Genomic DNA, 17,204 nt, shown 5'->3' with positions numbered 1-17,204 from the left:
ATTACCAGGGCATTTGAAGTCTTGGAGAGAAGACATGATATAAAGTCAAAGCAAAGATGAAGTTAAAGTGGTCAGGGGTATGTTACATTTTTCTTTTCTTTTGACACAGGGCCTCACTCTGTCACCCAGGCTGGAGTGCAGTGGTGCGATCACGACTCACTGCAGCCTCAGTCTCCCAAGCTCAAGCAATTCTCATACCTTAGCCTCCTGAGTAGCTTGGACTACAGGTATGGGCCACCACACCTGGCTGTAAAATTTTTAGTACAGACAAGGTCTCACTATGTTGCCCAGGCTGGTCTCGAACTCTTGAGCTAAAGCAATGTGTCTGCCTCAGCCTCCCAAAGTGTTAGGATTACAGGTGTGAGCCATCACACCCAGCCATAGTTTTAAAATTAGGTTTGTACATATGCAAGTATCCTCAGGTCAAAAGTTTATATTCACAGAGATTTTATTGATGATTATGTTCTGGACTAAGATTGGATTATAAACCAGAAGAAACTAAAAAAAAAGGTTTCTAAATTTATTTTTCTAAATACTAGATCTTAAACTGATTAAAAACACTCAAAATTCCTTAATACTCTTCCCCAAGAATCTTGCTTCTTGTACACAGGGTGCACACTTAACATGTTATTTTATCTATGAGTAAGAACATTCCTTCCCTCCATGCTGCTCCACCCACTCATGTTTTCAGATGCTAATGTCTTGGCCTGATAAATGCATGGTTCATTCTAAGCCCATACCATAAATTTATCACTAAGTTCCAAAGATTTCCTTTCAGTGTAGACCATGATCATAGCACATAATTTGCTAAATAAAGAATTATTTTAGTGCAATAGCACTAAAAAAGTCAAAGTTAATGTTCATTCACATAATTTGCAAAGCTAATACTTAAAACTGATGGGAGTGACTCAATAATTCAAAATAATAAGTGATATTCTTGAGGTTAAGTTTATTTTCAAGAGTTCAAAAAATAAAACAAAACATTTTTATTTTCCTATTTCCCTCTTACAGGTTTGGAGAAGACTGGAACAATTATTCATATATTCGTATTACTATCAAGCATCCCACATACCTTAAGGATTGTATACTGCATTTTGATACAATCTTTTTCACTAACAATATAGTAAATTATTTTTATACATTCTGTGTAGGATTAAAATAAATAACTATAGAAATAATTTAACAAATCTTTATAGAGCACCTAGTGTGTGCCAGGTTTGAAGACACAAAAATAAATAAAAAATGGTCCCTGTCATTAAGAAGTTCACAGTGTAAAGGGGCAAACACACAAATAAAATAGACAATTTAATGTCATATGACAGCTTTGAGAGAGGTCTATACAAAGAACTACAAGAACATTTAAAAAGTCACTTAATCCAGAACAGCAGTAGTTATGGATTGTTTCCAGGCCAAGACGATAAGTTTTACAATAGATTTTTGCCAAGGAAAGAATCAATGGTGGGGATTACTCTGGGTATATCAAACAGCCTGTGCAAAGGCAGAGAAGTGAGAAAATTTTTATGAAACAGTTTTGTAAGACTGAACAGAAAGATATAGGGTGGGACAGTGGTGAGAGAAGAGGCTGGAGAGGTAGGCCAGACCACATCATTAAAGGCCCTACGGGCTTTAGTGGGGAATTTTGATTTCTACCTGAACACAGTCAGGAGTTTAAGTTAGGGGTGATGTGCTAAATTTGGGGTTTAACAAAGATTATACTGCTAACAGTAAAAGGAAGGAACTGGAGGCAGGAACACCAGTAAGAGGTTATTTTAGAAATCCCAACTTCAAATAAGGACAAGAATTAAGTAACGAGGCAGAGATAAAGATGGAGAAGAGGTGAATTACTTAGACATTTGGATGATAAAATCAACTAAGAATTGACTCGACTGGACTTGGAGAATGATGGAGAAAAGTAAAATATGGTGATTTTCTAACAGGACATGCCATTCACCGAGATAGGAACTGGACGAAGAACTACTTTTATGAGATAGTAAGTTTTGATTCAGGTGTTTATATATAAACTATCTTTGGATATATCAAATATTATATATATATATATATACTTATACTATCTTTGGATAAAAATCCAAAAGATAATAGCATATGTATTTCTGGAGCATCCCACGGAGATCTGATGTTGGGACACGGACGTGGATGGCATTAACACCAACAATGGCAGCTGACACAGGAGTCGTAGATGGGATCACCAAGGATGTTAGAGTATACAGACGAGATGACAACATGTGGAACCTTGGGGGAACACTAACATGTAATGAGTAGATGAAGGAAAGTGAGTCTTTGAAGGAAACTGAGAAGACGGGTTAGAGCGGGGAAAGAAAAGTCCAAGAGACTATAGTTCCAACCCATGGAGGAGAGAGTTTTAAGAAGTACTTACGTGTGTCAGTGTGTTTATGTGTGTCAAATATATTAACAAGTAGAATGCATCCAGTGGATTTAGACATTAAGTCACCTGTAATTTGGATACCAACAGTTTCAACCATATGGAGTGATGGCCATATTATAGCAGATTAAGACTGACTGGTGAGGAAGTCAGAGTGAAATCTAAGATGTTAATGTAAGCCACAAATAATACATATTTGAAAAATGGGCAAAGAAACCACATCAGGTGGGGGTCCCAGTATGATGGTGAAACTCAATTTGAATTAATTTAGGTAAGCAGACAAGGAATGGCCGGGACCAGGGTCTGGAATATAATCAGGCCTCTTTCCCTGCAATTGTTCTTTCCCCTGGTGGCTCCACATTCTCTTACTTAAGATCCGTTTTCTTTGTGTGGCAGGGAACAGTTTCATCAGCAAAGAGGAAAGGGCTTCTTTCTTCCAACTTATGAAAAGGGGGGATTGGGTCATGTTTCCATCCTTGGACTAAACATGGAGGCTGGGAAAAACAGGATAATGTAAAAAAAAAAAAAAAAAAAAAAAACCCAGCTGGGTGCGGTGGCTTATGCCTATAATCCCAGCACTTTGGGAGGCTGAGGCGGGTAGATCACAAGGTCAGGAGGCCAAGATGGTGAAACCCCATTTCTACTAAAAATACAAAAATTAGCTGGGCATGGTGGCGGGCACCTATAATCCCGGCTGCTCGGGAGGCTGAGACAGAGAGTTGCTTGAACCTGGGAGGTGGAGGTTGCAGTGGGCCAAGATCATGCCACTACACTCCAGCCTGGGCGACAGAGCAAGACTTCATCTCAAAAAAACAAAACAAAAACAAAAACAAAAAGCCGCCCCCACACCCCGGCCAAAAAAACCCACACACGTGGTTGGAAGTGAGAAGGGTGAGTCTCCCTAATTAGGATAACTTCTATTAATAGATGATGATGATAGATTGTAAGGGGGCAGGACAAAAATAATCAACATCCATTATAAAAAAACAGCTGAAAATATATGTGTACATATACTATTGTACACAGATGCTATTCAGCAAGATGCTTATAGCTTTAATTTTTCCCATATTTTGAAAATTTCCAAGTGCTTTCTTATCTTTTATGAAATAAAATTAGTTCACTGCAACCTCTGCCTCCCAGGTTCAAGCAGTTCTCCTGCCTCAGCCTCCAAAGTAGCTGGGATTACAGGCACCCGCCACCACGCCCAGCTAATTTTTGTATATTTAGTAGAGACAGGGTTTCACCATGTTGACCAGGCTGGTCTTGAACTCCTGACCTGAGGTGATCCACCCACCTTGGCCTCCCAAAGTGCTGAGATTACAGGCGTGAGCCATGGCGCACAGCCCCTTTCTTTTGTTAAGAGTAAATGGGCAGAAGAGAATGTTGTTGGGTCTAGAAATTATACTCTATGATCATCAGTGGAATTGGAGAGAAGACCCAGGAAGAGACAGGCAAGCAGTCTTCAAATATCTGGCAATCATAGAGAAGAAGGACTGAATCAGCCTGGTTCTAGAGGGTGGAAGTGGGGCTAGAAGGCAAACGTTACAGAGAGGTGGTCTTCAGTTCAAGCCTAGACTACAACCGGACTGTTCTGTGACATAACAGAGATGCTATTAGTAGAAGTACAGGATTTGGGCTTGGGCTAGCTGACTGACAGTGTTCCTATTGAGAAAATTACTGAATAGTCCTGGAGACTTGACTGCCTGATTTTCAAGGACTCTTCCAACTCTAAGAAGATAGTAGGAGACAATTAATTATCTACTGCTTGATTCAACATACGGAATTTGCATATAGTGGGGCATCTTTCTAATATTTGCCTATTTGTTAAATACTGGTTTCCTGGATTCTTATATTTAATGCTATAGAGAACAGTTTTTAAGAAGAAAACCCCACACTAACTAAAGCAGTTTGTAGACACTTTTTTGTACTATGGTGGTAACCACAGATTCAGAATAAACAATTTGTTATAGTGAGTAGTATATCATCTGTTTTTATGAAAAAAGAGAAACAAAAGTTTTTAAAAGTTAAAATAAAGGCTCCTAAAAAGTTATAAACTTTAACAAAAGACAAGTGTTAAGGATTCTTTAGAATAATAGTTTTCTTTTTAATATGGAGAAAACAAAAAGGATCTGAAAGTCCTTTGTCTTGGTATCTAAGAATAGCACACTAGATGGTGCTATAAGGCTGTCAGAAAGAGAGTTTTACCAGGCTAGCGTGGCATTCTGATGGTAAAGTGTTCTGGAAACTTTCCACTTACTTTCAGCTCCTGAGAGCCGTTCCAGGTTTATATAAAATAACGGGAATCTCAATTGGACAAGCTTTAGCCCTGAGATGACATTAACTTAAAACTAAACCACAGGCTTAACACATTAAAAATAGTTTCACTATTTGACATTTCAATCTGATTCCACTGAAATAGAAATGTTAAAGTCATTAAAATGTCAATGTATTAATTTAAATGTATTGCTATTAATTTCACTTAGCTAGTCTTCCCATGAGCCTAGTTATAACCACCACTTAATGAATCTTTAAGTCAGTTTAAAGTGGCTTCCTGAAATTTTGAATTATCATTAAGCTGAACATACAAATCACTCTTTCATTTAGTATTGCGAATATATTAACACAAATACATGAAACATTGTATTTGGAATCACTCTATCAGTATATTATTTCTTATAAAAATAACATTTCATGATTTTTCCACATTACAATAAAACCAGAAAAATTTTACTAAAGTGCAAAACAAAAATAAAGCTTTACTTTTACAATATTTCCATTTCACTTTCTTTTAAAAAGATGAACAACAAAATGAACGAATGAAGATATCGCTTTTGCAACCTAAGAGTCATTTAAGTTTTAAACTTTCAAAGACCTGAGATTTGTTTGTGATTTTTTTTTTCCCCTTATCTTTCCAGTTCTGCTTCTAGAATTTCCCCCCATGTATCTGCATCCATTGGGTACATGATTTTTTCTGGTAGGCTAATGGGAGAACAAATGTTGCTGTATCTGCCACTTAGCCATTCGTGTTTCACTTTACTCTTCTGGTAATTCCTCAGCAGTATTACCTGAAAGAGGTAAATCACCGTTAAAAAAGACTGTAGTAGGTGGCTGGCTAGTTAATGTGTTTAAAGCTAGAGAAGTAGATTGACAGGGCTGAAAAAAAGAGTAAGTATTTACATTGATATATACATATATTAATAAATTTATGTGTCTGTGTACGTGTGTGTATGTATATGTGTATTTATACGGAGTGGGATAAGGTGAAGTGAAAAGAAGGAGCTAATTCCCTTCTGGTTAACATAGGAAAATTCCCGAATTTAGAATTTAAAAAATGCAAAAGGATAAATGAAAGATAGTGTGGAAACAGTATGGTTAGCAGGAAAAGACTAATAACTTTAACTCATTTCCAAAAGTCAACACACTGTCTGTGTTATTCTGCATATGTAATTCTGTCTCCTCCAAGCAGAAGTTAGAATTGGCGCAAACCTGCTATCATAACGCTGTCAACAATACTGCAGATCGCAAAGATTAAACTTACCCTCCAGGAATAACCACTTTCTAGATCGTCATCTATTTCTCTTCGGCACACAGCTCTTACAGTCATGCAGTGAGGTTTCCATAAAGAGTCACTGTCTCTTATTGTGTCATTCCAGCTCCTGCATGTCAGTGAAGCCCTGCACAGACTCCGAATGTCCAGCTGACTGAAAATTTTAAAAGTGACTTCTGCAGGCAGCAGTTCAACAAAGTTGTTTTGACTCTCATTTTTTTCCTTCTCAGCATCCACAGAATTCGCTTCTGTGTGAGAAACTCTTGAATTATTGTTTCTCTTGGAGTTTTTATCCATAGCTTAATGTTTTAGTAAGTTATCCTCATATGTAACCTAAAAGGCAAAATTTAAACACGCTCAGTCTCCAAATAAATCCGACTTTGAGTCAGATGCTTTTTGGGTATAATTTAAGAACTCTCTTGACTTTAGCTTCTCAATCTGTAAAATGGGACAATGTTGCCCCTCTCCTGAAAGTTCTTGCAAGGATTAACAGTGATAGTGTGTAAAACATCTAGTCTTGCTACATCTGAATTGCACGTGGGAGGCACCCAACATGTTAGTTTCACTCTCACCCAGGCTGGAGTGCAGCTGTGTAATCATAGCTCACTGCAGCCTCAAACTCCAGCCTCAAGCGATTCTCTTGATTCAGCGTACCCCATCCCCCTTTTTTAAAAAAAAAAAAAAGACAAAAAAAAAAAAAACCAAACAGAAAACCAAAAACTGTTTTATGGAGAAACGGTTCTTGCTGTGTTGTCCAGGCTGGTCTTGAACTCTTGTCCTCAAGCAATCCTTCTGCCTCAGCCTTCCAGAGTGCTGGGATGACAGGTATGAGCCACCACACCCGGTACTTTTGTACCTTTGAAAATGTGTATGAGTCAATCCTATTAAACTCCTGAATACTTGTTGTATATGGGAACTGATGCCTCATCATTAATTTGCAATTTGCGACTTAATCATAAACTTGCTGGATTTCTAGTTGTTTATATAAGAATTTCATCTACTTGTATCTAATAGGTAGGTAGGTGCTTACATTTGACACAACTGCTATCTGAAATGGACAAGAAGATGAGATCTGGATTATGAAACAAAGTCTCAAATACTCAACTCAGTCATAAGAGTAGTGTTTTAGAAATGGCCCCTTGAAGCTACCCTACACGCATAATTATGAGCTAAGGATAATAGTCACTGAAGACATCAAGCAACAGTGAGTGACAACTGTAAACAATGTTTAGAACTCAGCTAGGTACAGTATATGACTATTTGAAGCCCAGATTTAAAGCTCAGTTTCAGCTAATTTACCTAAGGTGAGTGGTGTAGGCTTCCCAAATCAGTTGAAAGCATGACTGGGTACATCACCACCCTTGAGTTACTTTTGTATATAAAGACAGCTTGTATTCACTTAAAATCAGTTTATTCCATTTTGCACTTCCTTTTATAATGGGGGTTGGTTGTGCAAGAGGAGAGGTTTGAGATACAGCTAAATACTTCTTTTAACTCAGCTCAACACAAATCTCTTTTCTAGATGAGCTACTCAGCTATATTTCTGGACTTGCCAAGACCACGGTGGCTCCCATTCATGATCCAGATTAGCTGTGGTGGCTGGAACTACAGTCTGTGTTCAACAGAGGTCTTCTTCTTGAGGGTTTGGGGAAGTAAGAAAGCAAACTGGTAAAAACGGGCGAGTCAAGAGAAAGTTTTTGCCATGCACCTTGGCCCCTCCCACCACCAATACCAATACCAACCAAAGCCAAACCACAACGTTCTTGAAAAGAATCTCACATTAGGAAAACGTTACAGTGTATTTAAACGTTACAGTGTGTTTATCCACTTCTCCCAGGATCTTACTGGAAGAATAAAATGCCTCCCCTTGTGGAATTCCTGTAACAGGAATGAAGGCTTTTGAATTTCACAGCAGGGGATGCCTTGGCGAGGTTCTAAAATCCCACTAGGAATCTTTCTTCTACGTCCAGGTTCGTCTGGATGCCTGGAAACGACCCCTCTTCTGCCCTTTCTCCTTTATGAACCGAGCTTTCCTGAATTCTCAAGTGAAGTAAAAGCTCGTCCTCCTTTCAACTATCACTCGGAGGGATAGATCGGCGGCAGCGCAGTCGGAGGGGCGGGGAGCCCCACTCCAGCCAGATCCCGCGGGTCAGGGCTAATCACCCCACGTCCCGTCTGAGCCACCCTCCTTGTGTCCCGCGCGGGTTGCAGCTGCTGGAACCCAAGAACACGGGACACTGACAAGTGACAACAACAACCGTCAGCGCTGACTGTCACTGCGGCTCCAGGCCGCGGAGGGAAGGCTGAGCTTGCGACCGGGCCGCGTCCCCGGGAGCGTAGACACCTAAGCCAACGGGAACGGAAGACCCTTCTACCTACTAGGCCGCGGTGGCTTCTTCTCCCGCGATTTAAATCCTCCGGAATTCGAATCCTTCCCCATAGCTCTTCCCATCCCGCCCACCTGAGTCCCGCCCTTCTGACTCGGAACTCGCGCAGGCGCCGAGAGGGGCGCGCAGTGCCTTTCGGGATTGGTAGTTTTTTCCAGGGCGTCTCAGCTCGGGAAAGGAGTGAAGAAAGGCACCAGGACTACAAGGCCCGGAGCCCTCCAAGATGGGAGGGAGGTGAAAAGGGTGGTGGGGAATAAGCCGGGGTTTTTAAACAATAGTTTTGAGGCGGTGTGACTGGGGAATCCCCGCTTGCGTCATTAGTAGGCGTGGAGGGGCGGGACTCGGGAAGCTGCGCTGGGGCCAGGCTCTGAGGACCGGCGCAGCCGCGGGGAACCTAAGCGGCTCTCACCCGGTGTTTTTTCCCAAGGCCTGGGCTTGCCCCGCGCGTGTCTGTGGAGGGCGGAAACAGTGGAGGGGCCAGTCTCCTGGCGAAGGGGCCTAATCCTTCCCCGCCATGTCCGGGGGCTTCGAGCTGCAGCCGCGGGACGGCGGTCCCCGGGTGGCCCTGGCGCCCGGGGAGACGGTGATCGGCCGCGGGCCGCTGCTGGGAGTAAGTGTGGGCGGGGGCTCAGCGGACCCCGAGAGCCGTGGAGGTCCGCGCCGGCTCCCGAAGACCGGCCCTAGTCCTGGCCGGTTTCCCCACCGCGCTGGTCCGCCGGTCCGGATTTTAGAAGTTTGGGGCCGCACGTTTTTCAGTTACCTTTAAGCAATTCACAAACATTTCCTTAGGTTGCTTTTAAAACGCTGACTGTATTACCATTATTATCTTATCCAGGGATTGGCAAACTAGAGTCTGGAGGCCAAATCAAGCCTATGTTTGTATGGCCCCATGAACTAAGAATGATTCTTAAATTCTAAAATGTAAAATGTAAACAAAAAACCTACTAATTTTTCAGGGGGAATAGTTGCTCCAAGGGTTGAGGGTATTGCGGCTTGTCTTGTAAAGCCTAAAATATTTACAGTAGTGTCTGGTCCTTTACAGAAAAGTTTGCCAAACTGTGATATTACGTCTTCTAGGCTAATTTCTTTTAAGCTTGGGTCTCCTTTGCAGAGCTGTGTGGACCTTATTTATTTATTTATTTATATTATTTATTATTTCCAGTAAAATGAGTAGCGAACCCTTCATAAGTAATGTGTATAGCGTTCGTGTCATTGGTCTAAGGAGACATTACCTATACCAACATCTTTAACTGCCTCAAGACCTTATCAGTTAGGTATTTTTATTATCCTCATTGTTCAGATGAGAAAATTGAGCCGTACATACAATATTTAAAGTCCATACATAAGCTTTTGGACACATAATGCCACAAAGCTAAATATTCTCTACCTTCTTTGGGAGGTTTAGGAGTGAAAACATTTGCATATTGCATTCTGTAATTCTATAGATCTCTTAAGTACATCTAGTTTTTTATTTTTTTCTTTAACATTCAACATTTCTTGTTTGGTGCTCACTGTGTAGAACATTTTGCAGATTCTAGCACTGTGGGGCATACAAAGATGAATGGAACATGGGTCCCTACCCTCTAGGAGTTTTCTCTTGGGACTGGGGAGACACCTGTGTCAGTGAGCTAACCACCAAGGAGTAAGGAGCGTGTACTGTTATCCTGGTTAACTTCCAGAGTCTAAATGGAACCATTGGTACTTGCCTTAGGTGCCTTCTGGGAGCAGGGAAAGGAGTGGTAGTTTAAGATTGTATTATGGAAGCTGGTCCTAAAGGGGTGTGTGTGTGTTCTGTGTTGTGTGTTGTGTACATGCACATGTGCATGTGGTAAGGTTATTGAGGCAGTAGATATTCAATTGCTGTTCATTTTTTTACTGGACAAGTGATTATGTACATGTTTAACATCATTTCTATTTTTTTCATCGTTTATTGGCCTATACAAACACTGGAAGGAACTGTCTGGAGGCTTTATTTTTCTTTTAAATTCGTAGGTTAGAAACTTAAGAGTATGTGCTTAATCTAGTAATCATATGTCTGCTGACCAACGAGTTTTGACTTGCTTAAGATATTGTCACCAGTAGAGTACTGTGGGTCTAGTTAAAAGATGGATGAATTTTAGGGCCGTGGTTTAGAAACATGGCAACAGATTGCAGACCCTTTCATTATTTGTAGCTTGTTCTTTGTGTGGTCAACTTGCTAATGTGAGATGAGCCTATTTGGTATCTGTTTTTAAAAATGGTAAGGAGTGAAAGCTGGGCAGTTACCTGGTCAAGATTTTGCTTTTCCTTTTGAAATAACATTCAGGGATGAGATTCTCTTGCCAAGGTTGGCATGTATCGGAAGTGGTTATGAATGACATCGTAAGTGTGTTAAAGGAAACATTTGGAGAACAAACAAATCGCCTTGTAGTTTTTTTCGATTTTGTTGCTGACAGATGCACTCAATTCTTCTCTGCAGTGGTTAAAACACAACATAAGGGCTCCTGTTTCCAACAACAGCAATTCCAGTGAGATTTGTTTTTGTATTGTGAGAGAGTGAAGACTGAGTTCTAAGTGGAAAACTCAGTAAGTTCATTGTAAATTGGTATCAGAAACGATTAATATAAATAAGGATGATTTTGAACTTTCTTAATTGGGCATGTTTTTCTGAGACAAGCTTCATAAACCTTGATGGCCACACAAACATAAAAGTTTATAATCTCACTGTGTAAAATAGTCTTGGTAGTAAAACAGTTTGACAATGAGAATGTTTTTATATTTTTATGGTGGTAGGAAAACACAACAGAGAAACCTGTCACGGAGAACAAAGGACAATGAAATTTAATCTTTCTGGTTCCCTTTGCTTTCATGTGAGTCATCAGAGAACCCCAGGTCTTTGTTTACTAGATTTTGATTCTGCTCCATGATTGGCATCAGTTAGAAGGTTTTACAGCAGGATTAATCTTCAGAGAACTTGAGTTAAAACAGCCAATCCAAAAGATTACATATTGTATGATTCCATTTATATAACATCATTGAAATTGCGAAATTGCGAAATTGCAAAATTTCAAAAATGGAGAACAGATTAGTGGTTGCCAAAGGTTAAAATATTAGGCAGGAGGGCAGAAGGGAATGGATATGGCTATAAAATAGCAACATGAGGGATATTTGTGGTGATAGAAATGTGCTTTGTCTGAACTGTGTCAGTATCAATATCTTAGGTTGATATATTGTACTATAGTTTTGTAAGATGTTACCATTGGGGGAAACTGGATAAATGGTACAAGAGGTATTTCTATATTATATCTTTCAACTGCATGTGAATCTACCATTATCTTAAGAAACTTAATTTAAAAGGGTTTTACAGTACGACATGTCAAGCACTGTTAGACCACAGTATTTGCTTTATGGTTTTTAATTAAAGCTGTTACACTCTTAAATGAAATCTACTATTTCTGATTTCAGATTTTTCTTATTTCATTTTGACAGCAGGGATTATATAACATATTTCTTTATGATCTATTTTCCTCCTAGGAAACAAGATAGCAAAAGATATCTAGTGATACTTTCTCAATGTAGATGTAATTAAATTGACTGCTTTGATTAAAAGGAGAAGAGTTGGGGGGACAGGGAAGGTCATAGGCTTCAGTATAGACTCTTCAGGTGGCATCAGTTCACCACTTCTAAGAATGTTGTAAATGTTCTACATAGTTTACACAAAGTAACCATCCCCTGACCTGGCAGCTCTATACTTTAACTGCTTATTGCAGAATCCTCCTGGCTGTCCTGGAATGCTGTTCCTACCTGCTCCAACATAGGTTTCTTCCCTTACATTTCTTTTATTTCTAGATTTGCCCTTCCCTCATTTTATTATTTAGCCTACAACCAGTGCCTAGCACATAGTAGGCCTTCAACACATGATTTCTTCCTTCCATTTCTGCATCTCAGCTTCTCATTCACTCTACCCTCAAAAAGAGCCTAATTGTGACTTAGATATGAAAAAGGGTTATCATTGAGTTTTGAAGTGAATTTAAATATAGTAAAGATGCAGTCCTACCAACTGCTAAATCTTGAGTAGTAGCATTCATAATGAATTAAGTTTTAACATTTTTCCTGTTTTGTTGATTGATAATTTGCTGAATTCAGGAAATAGTTGATAAACATATACTATGGTTGGATGGGAGGGAGTATAGGAGAAATAAAGATGAATAAGAAACAAGCCTTTGCTCTCAAGAAACTTACAGTTTTGTAGGTTTGAGAGACAAATAAACAAGTATTAATAACTAAACAAGGCTACAACCTCACATGGGGACTGGAGCCAGGCTGACACTTGGAGTGAGCGAAGTGAGAGGGAAGAAGAAAAACAACACAGGGACAGTGATAAATGACAACACTTCTGCCTCAGTGTTGGGAAGGCCACAAGGAGAGGGTCTCTATGCAATCCCTGCTCCTTTCCCCTATTCCTACTTGGTAACAGTATCATATTGTTTTTCTAAGAATAGTAAGAAATTTGAATTTTTAGATATAATCCCTGATTTTTAAAAGGTCACATTTTATTAAAAGTTTTGGTTAAATACCATGAGTCTGTTGATGAAGAGTTAAATTCTATAAAATATTTCAAGAGATTTATTCTGAGCCAAATATGAGTGACCATGGCCCATGACACAGCCCTCAGGAGGTCCCGAGAACATGTTCCCAAGGTGGTCAGGGTACAGCTTGGTTTTTATATATTTTAGGGAGGCATGAGACATCAATCAAAACATTTAAGAAATACATTGGTTTGGTTCAGAAAGGCAGGACAACCCAAAGCAGGGGCTTCCAGGCTATAGGTAAATTTAAACATTTTCTGGTTGACAATTGGTTGAGTTTATCTCAAGACCTGAGATCAAAGGAAATGTTTGGGTTAAGATAAAGGATTGTGGAGACCAAGTTTTATTTTGCAGAGCTCTCAGATAGACTTCAGAGATAGCAGATTGTAAAATGTTTCTTATCAGACCTGAAAGGGTGCCTGGCTCTTAATTGATTATCTCCTGGATCTGGAAAGGAAGGAAGGAAAACAAAGGGGAAAGGGGATTCTCTATAGAATGTGGGTTTTTCCCACAAGAGACTTTGCAGGACAGTTCCAAGGTATGGCAAAGAAATATATTTTAGGGTAAAACATTGTGATTTTCTTCCTTGTTATGCCTGAGTCAGACTGGAAAGTAAGTCACGTTATACAGGGTTAAATAAAACTCATCTGATGAGAATTTATGATTTGTAGGGCATGACTCCCCAGACCCCTTAGAAAGGAATTTGGGCAAGATAAAAAAAAAATAATCAGAGCTTAGTCCTCAAGCTAGACAGAATGATGTCACAGGGTACAGAGAGGTATAAGAAGGAACCTGAAGTTAAGAGGTGGGATCAGGGAAAGAAAGCTTCATGAACTTGGTAGCATGTTGAGTTTGACTGTGGTGTGTTGAGACAGTTAGAATTTTGGTAGATGAAGAGTGGGTGGTGTAAGGAAGGGCTTATGTGGTTTAAGGCTCTAAGATATGGTGTGTTGGATAATTGGGTAAGTGTTGACCAGGCTTGTGGGATGATCACATTACATCAATGATCCCGTTTAACTTTTACAAACATTGTTTTTTAATATATTAGTTTTTAAAGTAGACTTTATTTTATGGGGGAGTTTTAGGTTCACAGCAAAACTGAGTGGGAAGTACAGAGTTCCCATATACTCTCTGCCCTCTTACATGTACAGCTTCCCTGACTATCAACATTCTACACAGTATGGTATGTTTGTTGCAATTGATGAATCCACATTGACATGTCATTATCACTCAAATTTCATAGTTTACACTGGGGTTAACTCTTGGTATTGTACATCCTATGAGTTTTGACAAATGTATAATGACATGTATCTACCATTGCAATATAACACAGAATTGTTCCACTGCCCTAAAATTTTCTGTGCTCTGCCTATTCATCCCCCAGAGGCTCCCTGGGACCCCTGGCAACTACTGGACTCTTTTACTTTCTCCATAGTTTTGCCTTTTTCAGAATGTCATAGAGTTGGAGTCATACAGTACATAACCTTTTCAGGTTTCATTTAGTAATATGTATTTAAGGTTCCTCCAAGTCTTTTCATGGCTTGATAGCACATTTCTTTTTAGTGATGAATAATATTCCATTGTTGGTTTATCCATTCACCTACTAAAGGTCATCTTGATTGCTTTTGTTTTAGTGATTGTGGATAATACAACAAAACATTTGGGTGCAGATTTTTGTGTGAACATAGATCTTCAACTCATTTAGGTAGATACTAAGGAGCACAGTTGCTGGATTGGATAGTAAAGTTGTATAGTAATAGTATGTTTAGTGTTGTAAGAAACCGCCAAACTGTCTTCCAGAGTGGCTGTACTATTTGCATTCCCACCAGCAATGAATGACAGTTCTTGTCACTGGACATCCTTATCAACATTTGGTGTTATCAGTGTTTTAAATTTTGATCATTCTAGTAGATGTGAGGCAAATCACTTTTCCTATGTATATTTTGAATGGACAAAAATATAACAGTCAACACAGAAGACTCCTGTGATTGAATATGTGGTTATTTTTCCCCACCAACAAGCAAGCGGTCACTTTTGCAGCAGACATCAACTGGATGTCCTCTAATTCAATTTAATTCTGACACCATCTATCTGGAGATAGCATCAGCTCCCACAGGTTGAGAGCTCAATTCTCAAGATTTCCCCCCACTTCTGATGGCAATTGCAAGCCCCAAGTTGTTTTACCTGTGCTTCTGAACCACTGGCTGTAAATGGGGATCCCATGGCCCTTTCCTTGGGCTCTATTAATTTGCTAGAGCAGCTCTTAGAACTGGTTTGTTATAAGGGATATGACAAAGGATACAGATGAGGAGATGCATAGGGTAAGCTATGGGAAGGGATACCGAGCTTCCATGCTCTCACCAAGTGTGCCACCCTCCAGAAACCTCTACATGTTCACCTGTTTGGAAGCTTTCCTAACCCTGTCCCATTTGGGTTTTTATGGAGTCATCGTTATTTAGTCATGATTGATTAAACCACTGGCCATTAGTGATCAGCTAACCTTTAGCCCCTCTCCTTTCCCTAGAGGAGGCTGGGCTTGGGGCTGAAAGTCCCAATTCTCTAATTATACCTTGGTCTTTCCAGTGACTAGCTCCCACCCTGAAGCTATCTAGGGGCTGCTAGATGTCACTTAACTCATTAGCATACAAAAAGACATCACTTGGGAGATTCTGAGGATTTTAGTGGTCATGCCAGGCAACAGGGACAGAGTATATTTTACAATTATATATATCTTCCTCTGAATTAATGCCTTCAAATTTTCATCCCCCATTTACTACTTATCATGAATATGCTATCTTCTCACATGTCTTACATACTTTTATATGAGTTCCTTTCTTTGGTAATTTGATTCTGTAGGTAGTGTCTGGGTATCTGTATTTTTTTGAGATGGAGTTTTGTTCCTGTTGCGCAGGCTGGAGTTCAATGGTGCGATCTTGGCTCACCACAGCCCCCGCCTTCTGGGTTCAAGAGATTCTCCTGCCTTGGCCTCCTGAGTAGCTGGGATTATAGGCATGTGCCACCACAACCGGCTAATTTTGTATTTTTAATAGAGACAGGGTTTCTCTATGTTGATCAGGCTGGTCTCGAACTCCTGACCTTAGGTGATCTGCCTGCCTCAGCCTCCCAAAGTGTTGAGATTACAGGCTGAGCCTTTGCACCTGGGTGGTATCTGTATTTTTAAAAGCTCTGAAGATGATTCTATTGCAAAGCCAGAGTTAAAAACTACTTCTATATGAACTTTAAAGTCGTTTTTTCCAATTCTGTGAAGAAAGTCATTGGTAGCTTGATGGGGATGGCATTGAATCTATAAATTACCTTGGGCAGTATGGCCATTTTCACGATATTGATTCTTTCAACCCATGAGCATGGAATGTTCTTCCATTTGTTCGTATCCTCTTTTATTTCATTGAGCAGTGGTTTGTAGTTCTCCTTGAAGAGGTCCTTCACATCCCTTGTAAGTTGGATTCATAGGTATTTTATTCTCTTTGAAGCAATTGTGAATGGGAGTTCACTCATGATTTGGCTCTCTGTTTGTCTGTGATTGGTGTACAAGAATGCTTGTGATTTTTGCCCATTGATTTTGTATCCTGAGACTTTGCTGAAGTTGCTAATCAGCTTAAGGAGATTTTGGGCTGAGACGATGGGGTTTTCTAGATATACAATCATGTTATCTGCAAACAGGGACAATTTGACTTCCTCTTTTCCTAATTGAATACCCTTTATTTCCTTCTCCTGCCTGATTGCCCTGGCCAGAACTTCCAGCACCGTGTTGAATAGGAGTGGTGAGAGAGGGCATCCCTGTCTTGTGCCAGTTTTCAAAGGGAATGCTTCCAGTTTTTGCCCATTCAGTATGATATTGGCTGTGGGTTTGTCATAGATAGCTCTTATTATTTTGAGATACGTCCCATCAATACCTAATTTATTGAGAGTTTTTAGCATGAAGGGTTGTTGAATTTTGTCAAAGGCCTTTTCTGCATCTATTGAGATAATCATGTGGTTTTTGTCTTTGGTTCTGTTTATATGCTGGATTACATGTATTGATTTGCATATGTTGAACCAGCCTTGCATCCCAGGGATGAAGCCCACTTGATCATGGTGTATAAGCTTTTTGATGTGCTGCTGGATTCGGTTTGCCAGTATTTTATTGAGGATTTTTGCATCAATGTTCATCAAAGATATTGGTCTGAAATTCTCTTTTTTGGTTGTGTCTCTGCCAGGCTTTGGTATCAGGATGATGCTAGCCTCATAAAATGTGTTAGGGAGGATTCCCTCTTTTTCTATCGATTGGAATAGTTTCAGAA

At 39.8% G+C, this 17,204-nt stretch overlaps 2 protein-coding genes across 8 annotated transcripts in view; one reads left to right on the top strand and one right to left on the bottom strand.

Annotated features, from left to right (window-relative positions):
* Positions 1 to 932: 932 nt before the first annotated feature.
* On the bottom strand, positions 933 to 8,438 carry FBXO48 (F-box protein 48). 2 transcript variants are annotated; one of them, XM_055242637.2, is made up of 3 exons: positions 8,328 to 8,438; positions 5,940 to 6,281; positions 933 to 5,466 (listed from the first exon to the last, which is right to left on the bottom strand). In XM_055242637.2, the coding sequence occupies exons 2-3, from the start codon at positions 6,243 to 6,245 to the stop codon at positions 5,305 to 5,307; spliced, it is 468 nt and encodes a 155-aa protein (XP_055098612.1). In that variant the 5' UTR covers positions 6,246 to 6,281; positions 8,328 to 8,438; the 3' UTR covers positions 933 to 5,304. The 2 variants fall into 2 exon arrangements, with proteins under 2 accessions (XP_055098612.1, XP_055098611.1); XM_055242636.2 differs by having other exon boundaries at positions 7,248 to 8,413.
* Positions 8,439 to 8,666: 228 nt separating this feature from the next.
* The window catches only part of APLF (aprataxin and PNKP like factor), a 108,387-nt gene continuing 99,849 nt past the window's right edge, over positions 8,667 to 17,204 (top strand). For 5 of the 6 annotated variants that reach the window (XM_055241843.2, XM_063616836.1, XM_055241844.2 and 2 more), the window contains exon 1: positions 8,684 to 8,945. In XM_055241843.2, coding sequence (XP_055097818.1) covers positions 8,850 to 8,945 — 96 coding nt within the window. In that variant the 5' untranslated portion in view covers positions 8,684 to 8,849. Of the gene's footprint in view, positions 8,946 to 17,204 lie in introns of all 6 variants that reach the window. The other variant, XM_055241842.2, reaches the window with a different exon arrangement.

This window comes from Symphalangus syndactylus, chromosome 14, assembly GCF_028878055.3.
Source record: "Symphalangus syndactylus isolate Jambi chromosome 14, NHGRI_mSymSyn1-v2.1_pri, whole genome shotgun sequence".
Lineage (NCBI taxonomy): Eukaryota > Metazoa > Chordata > Mammalia > Primates > Hylobatidae > Symphalangus > Symphalangus syndactylus.
The sequence above is the reverse complement of the archived record's forward strand: the minus strand, read 5'-3'. Positions and strand labels throughout refer to the sequence as shown.

Excerpts from the sequence above, each read along its gene's own strand:
- FBXO48 (XM_055242637.2), bottom strand. The coding sequence starts at position 6,245 with ATGGATAAAAACTCCAAGAGAAACAATAATTCAAGAGTTTCTCACACA. Across the intron at positions 5,467-5,939 it reads AAAGTGGTTATTCCTGGAGG|GTAATACTGCTGAGGAATTA; the intron begins GTAAGTTTAATC and ends TACCTCTTTCAG.